Source organism: Citrus clementina, unplaced genomic scaffold, assembly GCF_000493195.1.
Source record: "Citrus clementina cultivar Clemenules unplaced genomic scaffold, Citrus_clementina_v1.0 scaffold_9, whole genome shotgun sequence".
Classification (NCBI taxonomy): Eukaryota; Viridiplantae; Streptophyta; class Magnoliopsida; order Sapindales; family Rutaceae; genus Citrus; species Citrus x clementina.
In genome coordinates this window covers 28,551,280-28,563,210 of record NW_006261964.1, presented here as the reverse complement: position 1 = coordinate 28,563,210, position 11,931 = coordinate 28,551,280, and the positions used below count along the sequence as shown (strand labels likewise).

At 36.5% G+C, this 11,931-nt stretch overlaps 3 protein-coding genes across 7 annotated transcripts; 2 read left to right on the top strand and 1 right to left on the bottom strand.

The window, feature by feature from the left end:
• Positions 1 to 1,226, top strand: LOC18033409 (dehydration-responsive element-binding protein 1D). Its single transcript, XM_006421783.2, has one exon. The coding sequence runs from the start codon at positions 191 to 193 to the stop codon at positions 833 to 835; it is 645 nt and encodes a 214-aa protein (XP_006421846.1). The 5' UTR covers positions 1 to 190; the 3' UTR covers positions 836 to 1,226.
• Positions 1,227 to 2,745: 1,519 nt separating this feature from the next.
• LOC18033241 (post-GPI attachment to proteins factor 3) lies at positions 2,746 to 6,672 on the bottom strand. 2 transcript variants are annotated; one of them, XM_024183180.1, is made up of 5 exons: positions 6,232 to 6,672; positions 5,032 to 5,293; positions 4,726 to 4,922; positions 4,052 to 4,239; positions 2,746 to 3,395 (listed from the first exon to the last, which is right to left on the bottom strand). In XM_024183180.1, the coding sequence occupies exons 1-5, from the start codon at positions 6,324 to 6,326 to the stop codon at positions 3,094 to 3,096; spliced, it is 1,044 nt and encodes a 347-aa protein (XP_024038948.1). In that variant the 5' UTR covers positions 6,327 to 6,672; the 3' UTR covers positions 2,746 to 3,093. The 2 variants fall into 2 exon arrangements, with proteins under 2 accessions (XP_024038948.1, XP_006421844.1); XM_006421781.2 differs by having other exon boundaries at positions 2,746 to 3,380; positions 6,232 to 6,671.
• Positions 6,673 to 8,900: 2,228 nt separating this feature from the next.
• Positions 8,901 to 11,859, top strand: LOC18032670 (ataxin-10). 4 transcript variants are annotated; one of them, XM_006421775.2, is made up of 4 exons: positions 8,901 to 9,092; positions 9,655 to 9,780; positions 10,145 to 10,828; positions 10,951 to 11,859. In XM_006421775.2, exons 3-4 carry the CDS (start codon positions 10,222 to 10,224, stop codon positions 11,835 to 11,837), a joined length of 1,494 nt encoding a protein of 497 aa, XP_006421838.1. In that variant the 5' UTR covers positions 8,901 to 9,092; positions 9,655 to 9,780; positions 10,145 to 10,221; the 3' UTR covers positions 11,838 to 11,859. The 4 variants fall into 4 exon arrangements, with proteins under 4 accessions (XP_006421838.1, XP_024037470.1, XP_024037464.1 ...); XM_024181702.1 differs by having other exon boundaries at positions 9,600 to 9,780; XM_024181696.1 differs by having other exon boundaries at positions 9,375 to 9,780.
• The last annotated feature ends 72 nt before the right edge of the window (positions 11,860 to 11,931 follow it).

Below are 11,931 nucleotides of genomic sequence, written 5' to 3'. Positions count from 1 at the left end.
GCTGTCTCCTTATCATCTCCGTGTTCGCGTTTCTGAAATGCAAAGCCACCTATTAGAAATTTATAATCTTCCTTTCAAATTTAAAGGTCCATTCCAGTCTTAACTTCTATCTAAAAGATTTCACACACACAGCCAGTTAAGAGACACTTAGTCACTTCAGGCACTGAACTTATTATTGTACCTGGATTGGATGGATTCTCTATCAAGCTGGTCATCGCCAGAGTCACGTGTGGGGAATTTTTCGGACGAGGACGTGGTGTTGTTGGCGTCGAGCAATCCAAAAAAGCGGGCGGGGAGGAAGAAGTTTCGGGAGACCCGGCATCCGGTGTATCGGGGAGTGAGGAGGAGGGATTCGGGCAAGTGGGTTTGTGAAGTGAGGGAGCCGAACAAGAAGTCGAGGATTTGGCTGGGGACATTTCCCACCGCCGAAATGGCGGCGCGGGCTCATGACGTGGCGGCGATTGCTTTGAGGGGGAGGTTGGCTTGTTTGAACTTCGCTGACTCTTCTTGGCGGCTGCCGTTGCCGGCTTCCACTGACCCCAAGGATATTCAGAAGGCCGCTGCGGAGGCGGCCGAGGCGTTCCGGCCCGAGAAGGATTTGAGGAGGGGGGATGACAAGATGGACGAGGAAGAAGCAGCGGAGAGGACGACAATGTCGGATGATGTGTTTTTTATGGACGAAGAAGCGGTTTTTGGGATGCCCAGATTGTTGACGAACATGGCCGAAGGGATGCTGTTGCCACCACCACCACCACCTCAGTCTAATTGTGGAGGGTATGAGGAGGATGACGTGGAAAGTAATGCTGACGTGTCCTTATGGAGTTATTCTGTTTAAATTAAGAGTGCGGTTAAATATCAAGAAGAACGAGAAAAAGACATGAGAAATTATAGTTCAAGCTGTCGTTTTGTTTCCTCACTCTCTTCTTTCAGCACATGCTTCATTCTCTCATTTTTTTTCTCGTTCTTCTTTATACTTATCATTTCCCTTAAATTAATTAGTTTAGAAGTTTTAGTGAAGCAGTAATCAAACGGGCTCTGCTTTATTAGATTCTTTTTGGATTTATATTGGTGGTGGCAATAGGGATACACAATTGTGGCTCCGTACTTATTTTTTTAACTAGTACATGGGAGTGAGTGTAATGTTATATAATTGCTTAATTATATGGGCAAAAATGCCCATGTGAAAAGTAAAAAGAGTATAAAGTTCGTTTGTTGACAACAACCAACCATTTTCGCGACTCAATTGGTTATGGTGTATGGACATTATCGGGTGCAAATCATATCTTGAAATAAATGAGAAAACTGCGAAGCCTTGAAATTGATTTATTACAAAGGGCCTACCAATTACGTGCTCCTTTTACCTTCCTTTTTAAGCTTCTTTCGAAGAAAAATGGGTAATTATTAGTGAGGTGCTAGTGGGGTCTCAGGCTGTCACCATTGTCCCGGACTCTGTTCTGTGGCTGGAAGGTTACCCTCCCTCCTTAAAATGTGTCATTTTTCTAACGAGTACGATTTTTTTTTTTAATGATAAAAGCCCAAATCTGACAAGATTTGAAACAACCCAAATGTGAAAAGCAATAGGCCCATGGAACTTCCTTGGTTCTGTTATCCGAATAAGTGTTTGTTTAATATGATTTATATAATAGTTATAAGTGTTTATTTAATTACATAAATTTTTTTTATTAGAAATTTTAAAGATTAAATAAATTATTTTACCTCTTTTTTAACAAAAGTTTAAATTTTAAACTTTTAAAAATAGAGGTTGAAATACTTTTTTAAAATGTTAAAATATCCAAAATATTATTTGCTTATGAGTTATTTTCATCCAACCCCCAAATGTTTCAACAATTTTCGCAGTTCCCCCATTCTGTTCATTTGACAGTTATTTTTAATGGAGTTGTTTGAAATTTAGTTAAATATAAAAAATGCCCCTTATCTTGAATTTAAAAGGATTAAATGACATAAACTGCTAATCCAATAATTGATATTTACATTAAAAACTCTTAATTAAATGCAATTATCCAATAATCTCATCAATTAACTTATCAAATAAATTTAATTTATCATCGTCAAATAATATTTAGGGCATGAAATTTTGAATTTGCCCTTTGACCATTAGAATAAACGGTCAAATTAACGGATTTAGATCCCCACTAACAAGTCAAAACATTTGGGGGTGTGGTGGAAAATGTCAAAACATCTAGGGATAGGGCAGAATTAACCCTTTACTTATTTCGCAATTTTATTTCATTTTTTTTCATGACATTACTTCAAAAAATTAACCTATTAAAATAATTTTATAATTTTTGTCAAATCTCTTATTGACAACTAAATAACTATAATTTTTTTATAGTAAAAACTCAACTAATAAAAACTCTAATTAAATGAACAATATCTAAAAAGTTATTGCAAATGGAGGTTAAAGGGAATTACCCAAGAACCAAGCATCGAAGGCCCATAAAGGAGCCATCTACAACGGCCAGCGTTCGCGCCAAGCAGGCTACTTGCGTGGATTCTCTTATTGCACATTGTTCTTCTACTTCTGTAAGAATATTGAGAAATGAGAATAGAAGGAATGAAGGATTCACACTTCGATATAAATATAGTGGCTTTTCTGTTTTGTAGTTTCTTAGACCAAGTTAAAACCAAAAACCAGGCCGCAACCTTTTCCATGGGAAAAAGACTGAGACGCTGATCCATCTCACCGCACAAAATCCCGCATCCATTACCTTGAACAAGATAGAAAACAGCGAACCACCGTGCTAATGGAAAATAATAATGAATTTACAGCAAAGTTAAGATACTTTAATTTCGTGTGACTTCCGCCTACCGAACTAACTAATTGGGTAGGGGAAAAATGCCAACATGAAGATCTAAGAATTTGATTTCTGTTACAAGAACATATCTCATAGACTCCAAGAAAAATGACGTGCCATGAAAAACAAAAATTTTGAAACAACAGGACCTGCCAGGTTGAGCAGTCTGGAAAATATAGAAATCAGGGGATAAGAGAATACATTCTGATGTTGAATAGCTGGCGAGCATGGTACAATCGGCTGGAAATGATTGGTGCATGTATTGATTGAAGAAATTTCACTTTGGTTTTTTCAGGAGAGCAGTTGTCCTGAACTCACTGTCATCTCTGATAAAGCTCCACCAAAGATATGTTAGAGGAATATTAGCAGCATGATATAAAGCATGAGCATCCACAAAACCCCGGTAGGGTGGGAAATCATATATCTGCAAAAGCATGGCTAAGCCTTCTCCAACAACCACCAACCACAGCTTCCAGCGTGATGGGTGGCGAGTAACACCAGCCCAAATTGCCCAAATGAGAAGTTGAGCTACGCCCATTGCTAGACATACTTTCATGTTTAGGCCTGCAATATGATTGACTACAGTAAAAACAGAACCCAAGAAACAGAGATATTAACATGATGAGCCAAATTCTGAATTGACACGATTTTTTTCCCATCCTTTTCTCTTTGTTTTTGTCAATTCACAGTCTTTTCAGATTATATTTCCAAGGGTGTGGTGATATCAAAAATAGGTTTGCACCACATTTCCAAGTATTTGTCTTGCATAATTAAACACTAAGTCTACTAAGGAAGTTGAAATAATGAGTGGCATGACAGCAAAAGCCAGAATCAAACTTACAAATGCACTACAGGTATTACTTGGACCACCCGTGCGCCGGGGTGGGGGGGGGTGGGGGGTGTTAAAGTAAATAAATCCAAGAGTGAAGTTTAACAAAAATGCAAAAGGATAAAAAAAGCCATGTAAATAGAAATTTTGCAGAGAACGGACCAGACATAGGAGTAAACAAAATTTGATGGTTGATTACAAATGGTTGAGAAAAGGTTATAGTAATAGCATGTGAACAAAGCAGATGAGAAACGACGCTATTGTCATAGGATTATCAACGTGGACATACCATATATAGTGTTCCTTGTCCAGACAAGTGTTATTGAAATGAATTACCATGATCAATTCTAAATTGAGATGTGTTCTCATGCATTGCAAGTCAAACTCATTAAAAGAAATGAATTACCATGATCAAGTTTATAGAAATTCAGGTACAAGATGTGAGTTGTCACAAATGCAATCAATGGAGCAGCAACCATGACCCTAGCAGCCTCGTCTCTGACGCTGAAAGCTCGCAGAATTGCTAGAATGAAATTAAAACCAAGTAATGCTACAGCAGAAGAACAATCGAGCTTCTCTGTCAATTCAACATCTCTGCAATCAAATTAGAAAACAGCAACGTCAGATGGGGCTAAGCAAGCGACAATGTGGCACAAAGAACTACAAAAATAAAATACGAAAAGAGACATTCAGATAATCATTTTACTTGATAAGATTTATGGAAAAGATATTAGAGGTAGCTCATTTCCCTCTGGTACAATAATGCAAGGTTTTACCATGAAGGAAAACAATTTTTTTTCCAGCTTCTCAAAAATGTTTCAGAAAGCACTGAGAGAAGGATCAGATGCAGTGAGAAGAATAAAACACATTTCCAAACAATATTTGCTGCATGAATAAAGTTCTCACTTTTTTCAAGAAAATGAATAGGCTCATTATCAAACTGTAAATTAGTAGATTATGAAGTGTTGCTGTTGGGCAGAAAACTAAAGCCCACTTATAGAGCTATTCTCTAGATATACTACCACAGAGCAAAATATTTTGTTGCAGATCTAAAGGTACATATAGAAGAGGACTGCTTACCGACTGTGGAAAACAGCACTCCAGAACCAGGAGTTCATTGCTAGGATGCCATAGATGTGCCATAAACCAGTATATTCGTAATAAGTTTTCTTATCTGGTCTCAAAGGCAACTTATAGTACAGAAGGATGAAGAAGGACATCCACCCATGAAATTGTATGGAAAGATTGAGTGCAGAGAGAGCAACAGCAACGGGTTCCTGGAAACATGAATAACATTTGAACAGGCAGAGCAGATAGGTGACTAAATCAGCCTAACAAGTAATAACATTTACAGATAAAACGTGCCCCAGAAAATTATGCAACAACCTGAATTCCGTAAACACGGCGGAATGGCCATTTCCCATGATACTTGACAGGCTTGTCACCAACTTTTTCTCTCTCCCCTTCCCTAGCAAGCATACAGTGATATCGACAGTCACTGCTGCAATCCCATTGTTTCCACCGGAGATAGAGTGGTTCTTGCAGATACCATGGCCCATCAATAGGTTTTCCATCAGATGAAAAGTTACAGTGTTGGAAGCATTTGTCCCCCACGCATCCAGTTTTCTCACACTGCTCCACACAACCCCTGCAAATCAATAAGTAAAATAAAGAATAACGTCCCACAAGCAAAAAACATGCACACGAAGTATAGACTAATGGAATTTTTTTAGCATGAGACAATTCCCAGGTTTAGTTAATCCCCCATCAGAACCAAAAGTCTATGTCAATCAACAGTAAGATTAAAAGTACAAAAAATCACAATAGCATAAACAGATGTAGCACGATGAATTTGTGTGAAATTTGCTTGGGAAATAAAAACGTAAGAATAAAATACTTAAAATCAAATAAATGGTAACACGTTCAAAGTGTCCCAAGAAATGGGGGACTCCAAGGCTTTAAAACCACAATCTTGACTGGCCTAACTTTGTTTTTTAAAAGGTAAAAGTGGCCTTAAGGCTGAAGATAACAACTCAGTTTTAGAATCAGAACATCAAATTAAGTCTTCAGCATAATCAACATTTTGTTTCACAGATCCTCAGATAACGGCAAGAGGCAGATGTGATCAAGCTAGCATCAGCAAAAGTCAAAACCGCAACTCCATAGGCAAGCTTCAATCATCAAACATCAAGGGCCGAATTAATCTTCCAATTTTAAACACCATGCCAAACTTTAAGTCGAAACTAAATGCATTCTGTGCTGCCAATCTTAGTCAAAACTACTAACAGGACAGCGAATCACTTAACAATAAACGAGTCTTCAGGTTCCAAAAGTGCTTTCAGCATCCATTGGACCAATCAAAAGTGCTTTTGGAAATCACTTTACTCAAAAGCACTTTCCACAAATAATATTCTCCACGTAGCAGAAAATAAATTTCTCCTCTAGTAAATTTGAAATCTAAAGCTTACCTCAAACATAACCCTAGCTCGTCAATACAACGGTGCTAGTACTTCATAATAAAAATAATGGAAAAAGAAAATGAAAAACATTATTAGTGCAAAAAGTATACTAATTGAAAATCTGTACTTGTAAATCGGATCAGCGTCACCGTCGCTTGCGTAGAGAGCTGGAAGCGTACATGAAATTAAAAGAAAGAGAGCAATTAAGTGACTGTGAGCCATCTGAATCGTGTAAAGTGGAAGTCAACAGAGGAACGTTTTAAGAGATTTTCTACATAATCGACGCTCCGGTGATTTGAGTTTTGTTACAAGAGCGAGTGAGGAGTTGAGTTGTTGGAATTTAGACTCGGTGGGAGAGAGAAGAGAAAAGGAGCGAGTCGAGACGGTCTGAGTGAAGGGAGAAACTTTAGACTCGAGTCGAGATGGATGAATCGCGAGTGTGATGGACAGGGCGGAGACCCGAATGGCAGAATCTCGTGAAGAGGTGATCGCTGAAACGATTCACGAGAAGACACGTGGATGTGAAGATGCTGGATGTGGTTTTACCAATTTGGCCTTCATAGCAGTCTTTCGCGGCTTTGCGCTTCTATTCAAGAAAAAAAGGGAAATTTGTAACAATAGCCATAAAACTTTTGTGTTTTTCAGTTTTAACTCTTAAAATTTTTTCTATCATAACTAGTCAAATACCTTATTTTTGGACTAGATTACCCTCATCACTTTCATCAAATTTACAAACATATGCCACTTTTTCAATTTCAGCACAACTAAATACGGATCTTCCTCAATAACTTAACAAACCTTCATCACACTCAACAAACTTCACTATTCTCAATAAATCAACAAATTCCATCAAACAAACATTACATAATTGAAGATATAATCATCAATTGGAGAGCTTCTTAAAATTAGTTTATTCTTTTACACAATGAAAACATTTAATCTATTAATTTTATCAATTAAGTTTGAAATAAAATTGGGTTTTGTTGCAAATGTTGTTATTTTTCATTCACAAAACAATGTGATTTGTTAAAGTGCTTAATTTGAGTTGAGAAATGAAGAAAAATCATTGAAAATATAGAAAAATTGGGCAAAAATGAAGTCTAGAATAAGTGAGACAGGCAGTGGGACAGGTGCCTATCGCACATAAACCCACAAATGTTATGGAGTATATGATTTTAGATTTGATTTGTCTTATCGTAAGTTTCGAAACGGTATATTATAATCCCAAAACGGACACGTGTAGCCCAAGTTATGACTTTCGAAACATATCTGAAATTTAGTGAGACAAGCACATGTCCCACTGATTGTCTCACTAAATTTAGTGAGACATGTGCCACTGATTGTCTCACTAAATTTAGTGAGACATGTGCATGTCTCACTAAATTTCAGATATGTTTCGAAAGCTATAACTTAAGATACATGTGTTTGTTTTAGGTGTATAATATACTGTTTCAAAGCTTACAACGAGACAAATCATATACTCCATAAAATCTGTGGGTTTATGTGCGATAGACTGCGTTTATGTGCTGCAGGCACATGTCCCACTGCCTGTCCCACTTGTTCTGGACTTCATTTTTTGCCCGATTTTTCTGTGTTTTCAATGATTTTTCTTCATTTTTCAACTCAAACTAAGTACTTTAACAAATCATATTGTTTTATGAATGAAAAATAACAACATTTATAATAAAACCTACTTTAATTTCGAATTTAGTTGATAAAATCAATAGATTAAAGGTTTTCATTGTGTAAAAGTATAAACTAATTTTAAGAAACTCTCCAATTAATGATTATATCTTCAATTATGCAATGTTTGTTTGATGAAATTTGTTGATTTATTGAGAGTGATGAAATTTGTTGAGAGTGATGAATGTTTGTTAAGTTGTTGAGGAAGATTCGTATTTAGTTGTGTTGGAATTAAAAAAGTGGCATGCCTTTGTAAATTTAATGAAAGCGACGAGAGTAATCTAGTCTAAAAATAAGGTGTTTGACTAATTATGATAGAAAAAATTTTAAAAGATTAAAATTAAAAAATATAAAAATTTTATGGCCATTTTTATAAATTTCCCGTAAAAAAATTACTTCAATGGTTCAATTCAGTTGTTGCGGACTTGTGGTTCATGCCAAAATTCTATGTCTAGTGACTCTTTAAAGAAAAAGGGTGGGAGACAAAATGGAATATGACATAAGTTAAATATGTTTTTTCAGTATAAAAATTAGCCGAAAATTAGGGACAACTTATAAAAGAATAATTTAATAGTTAAAATGTGTTTTTCTAACCAAAAAGTGACTCCATAATTTGTCACACTATCAACCAACAATCAATAGGCATTGGCAATGCTCAATTGACATGTTGAGCATCTGCCTGTTTTTCTTCTTAATTTATAAAATAGCGAAATAGATCTTGCCCAGGGCTGACGAAAATTTTTAATTGGCTCAGAACTTAAAAGTAAAAAAATTAAATTTAGCTTAATAGGAAAATAAGTCTTGCTTCGATTTTCTTTCGAGTGGTGATATTAACCCTCTATTTTATCTCATCAGTCTCTATTAATTAATTTTATATTAACATCTAGATAGTCGTTGTATAAAATTACTCAAAAGGTTAAAAAACTTTTAAGTATATTCATGATAATTAACTTTTATTAGTATTTAATTTACATAATCTAATTTTGTAAACACTAATTCCTCTTAACTTAATCTCTGCTCAAAATTTTATATTCTACTATTTTAATTAATTATTTTTTTTAAATTTTAATTCTTAATTGAAAATATAAAGTGAAAATTGTATGCATCCTTGTCTCTTTACAACTACCAAATTTCCAGTCACTAGCCGCAAATTCCAGCCGACCCCCAAGCACCAGCTACTGCACACAGTGGCCGTCTCTGACGCATCACACTGCTTTCGCCATCGCCGGCCACCCTGCCAAATTGCAGCACCGTCTGTCCTCTGTCGAGAGACCTTCCAATAATCTTTGATTGATCAAGAAGACAGTAAGAGAATTTGAAATAGAACCTAAGTTCAGTTATTTATGTTGGTTCTCCTTTTTTTCACATGTTTCAAACGCTCGTAAGCCGTTTGATAATATGCCTGACTCACTGTTCCGATAAGTTTGATAATCCAATTCTTAACTGCCCATAAGTTGTTTGATATCAAATTTTAATGTAGCTTTATCCTTCTAAATCTTTCTACTTATTGGCATGCTTGTCATATTGTTTATTACTTCACTTATTCATTGTTTTAATATATTTTGCGTGTATGTATTTTATGATAAGGGGACATTGCTATGCTACTCCAGTACAGAAACTCGTTGACATCATACCATTAAAACCTAAATTAAGTCCACAAGAACATAACTCTGCAACTAAAGCCATTATGTTCCTCCTAGAATACAACTGCTCCTCATGTTGAGCCTCGTTGACAAGTCAATATCCCTTTGTTAGCATCATAGTGGCCATCTAAAATAGCGAGTTATCTGACTCAGACCTTTGGCGTAATAGATGTTCACCAGTTCAAGCATAATGAAAGTGAGTATTGATGACACTCTCCTATTAGATGGATGTAGAAAAAGGAAGCAGGAGCACTTAACATTTTCATGAAGCTTGCCGGGCACAACACCTGTAGGAAGAGAAATGGTGAAGGCATTTGGCAGGATGCTAGATGCTTGTAGAAGATATACGAGTATGCAACTACTTTGAGCATGGGATGATATACCTGTTATTCTAATTTATTGTTTTTTGGTTTTCCCGAACATATTTTTTGCAACATAAGTTGTAAAATTAATGAAATGGATAAGCAATGTCCTCTGGTTCTAATACAATCTTAAGTCATGATTTTCCATCGAAATAGTTGAGATATTGCCATCCCCTTTTTCTCTGCCAACTTTATGTTTTGGGAAGAAGAAGGAAAAGAATAAAGAAAACTATGAGTGTTGAGATCAATTTAATTTTTAACAACTTTTGCTTATTAAGGGGTAGATTTTCAGTTATAACATTTATGAGAACTTGTAATACCTATTTATCTCATTTTGCTATCATTTGTGCAGGATCTGTTGATACTACAGCGATTGAACATTTGAGTTGAGCTATTACCTTCAGTCACTTCTTCATTATTGTTCAGATAATGGATGATGCATCATCTTTGGATATCTCTTTGTCAGAAGATGTCCTCCAGCCATTACTAACCACATCAAACTCATCTTCATTGAAAGATGCCCTCGAAATTCTTATAGAATCTTCTAAAACTACTGTTGGCCGCTCTGATCTTGCTTCCAAGAATATTCTTCCTGAAGTCCTACAACTTACTCAATCTATCCCTCACTCTTCTGGATGCCATTATCTTTTACTATCATTGAAGCTCCTCAGAAATCTCTGTGCTGGAGAAATTACCAATCAGAAATCTTTTATTGAGCAAACTGGAGTTGGGATTGTTCTGAGAGTTTTGAGGTCGCCAGGAGTGAACTTGGATAAAGATTATGGAATCATTCGTATAGCATTGCAGGTTTTGGCAAATGTTTCATTGGCCGGAGAAACACATCAGCATGCTATTTGGTGTCAATTCTTTCCAGATGAATTTGCCACACTTGCAGGAGTAAGATGTCAGGAGACTTGTGATCCATTGTGTATGGTTATTTATACGTGTTGTGATGGAAGCTCTGGATTGTTCAAGGAGCTTTGTGGAGATAAAGGGTTGGCTATCATGGCAGAAATTGTGTGCACTGCTGCTTCAGGTAGCATTTTAAAGTGTTACCTTCTTTGTTTCAATCCACATTGTTTTGACTGTTGTTTTTGTAGAACATATCAATAGAGTAAGTACTGAATTCCCACAATTTCTTTTTTCTTGTCTGTCTAGTTGGTTTCAAAGAAGATTGGTTCAAGTTTCTTGTTTCAAGAACATGTGTAGAGGAAATACACTTCCCTCAACTGTTCTTCAAATTGAGCCAAGTAGGTGCATCTAGAAACTGTGAAGATTCTAACTCAAGAGAAGGCACTTTTTCATCAGAGCAAGCTTTTCTTTTAGAAATTGTATCGGAGATAGTGAATGAGCGAATTGAAGAGATCATTGTTCCCAATGACTTTGCCCTGAGTGTTCTGGGAATTTTTACAAAATCCATCGGGCTTGTTGATTTTTATGCAAGGGGCACACCCAGTCTTCCCACATCATCTTCAGCGATCAATGTTCTTGGGTACTCACTTTCCATTTTGCGGAATATCTGTGCACGGGAGGATCCAGCAGGTTCTAGTTCTGTGAATCGTGCTGATCTTGTTGATTCACTACAATCCCATGGACTCATTGAAATGTTTTTATCTTTGCTTCGTGACCTTGAGCCTCCTGCAATAATCCGGAAAGCCATGAGACAGGGTGAGAACCAAGAAGGGACTAGCGCAAAGTCAGCCAAGACCTGTCCATACATAGGATTTCGAAGAGACCTGGTCGCAGTTATTGGTAACTGTGCATACCGAAGGAAGCATATACAAGATGAAATTAGAGAGAGAGATGGGATTCTACTGCTATTGCAGCAGTGTGTTACTGATGAAGATAACCCATTTTCAAGGGAGTGGGGCATTTGGTGTGTTAGGAACTTATTGGAAGGGAATGCAGAAAACCAAAAGGTGGTAGCCGATTTGGAGCTTCAAGGTTCTATTAATGTACCCGAACTCACCGATCTTGGTCTCAAAGTAGAGGTAGATAAAAACACTCGGCGAGCAAAGCTTGTAAATGTCCCATCAAAAGCCTGAAGACTTTTAAGTTTTGTCTATAGCGTGATCTTGTGTGTAACGTTGCTCTATTATCTACTGTACAGAGTAACCTATTTGTAAACAATTTTGGATT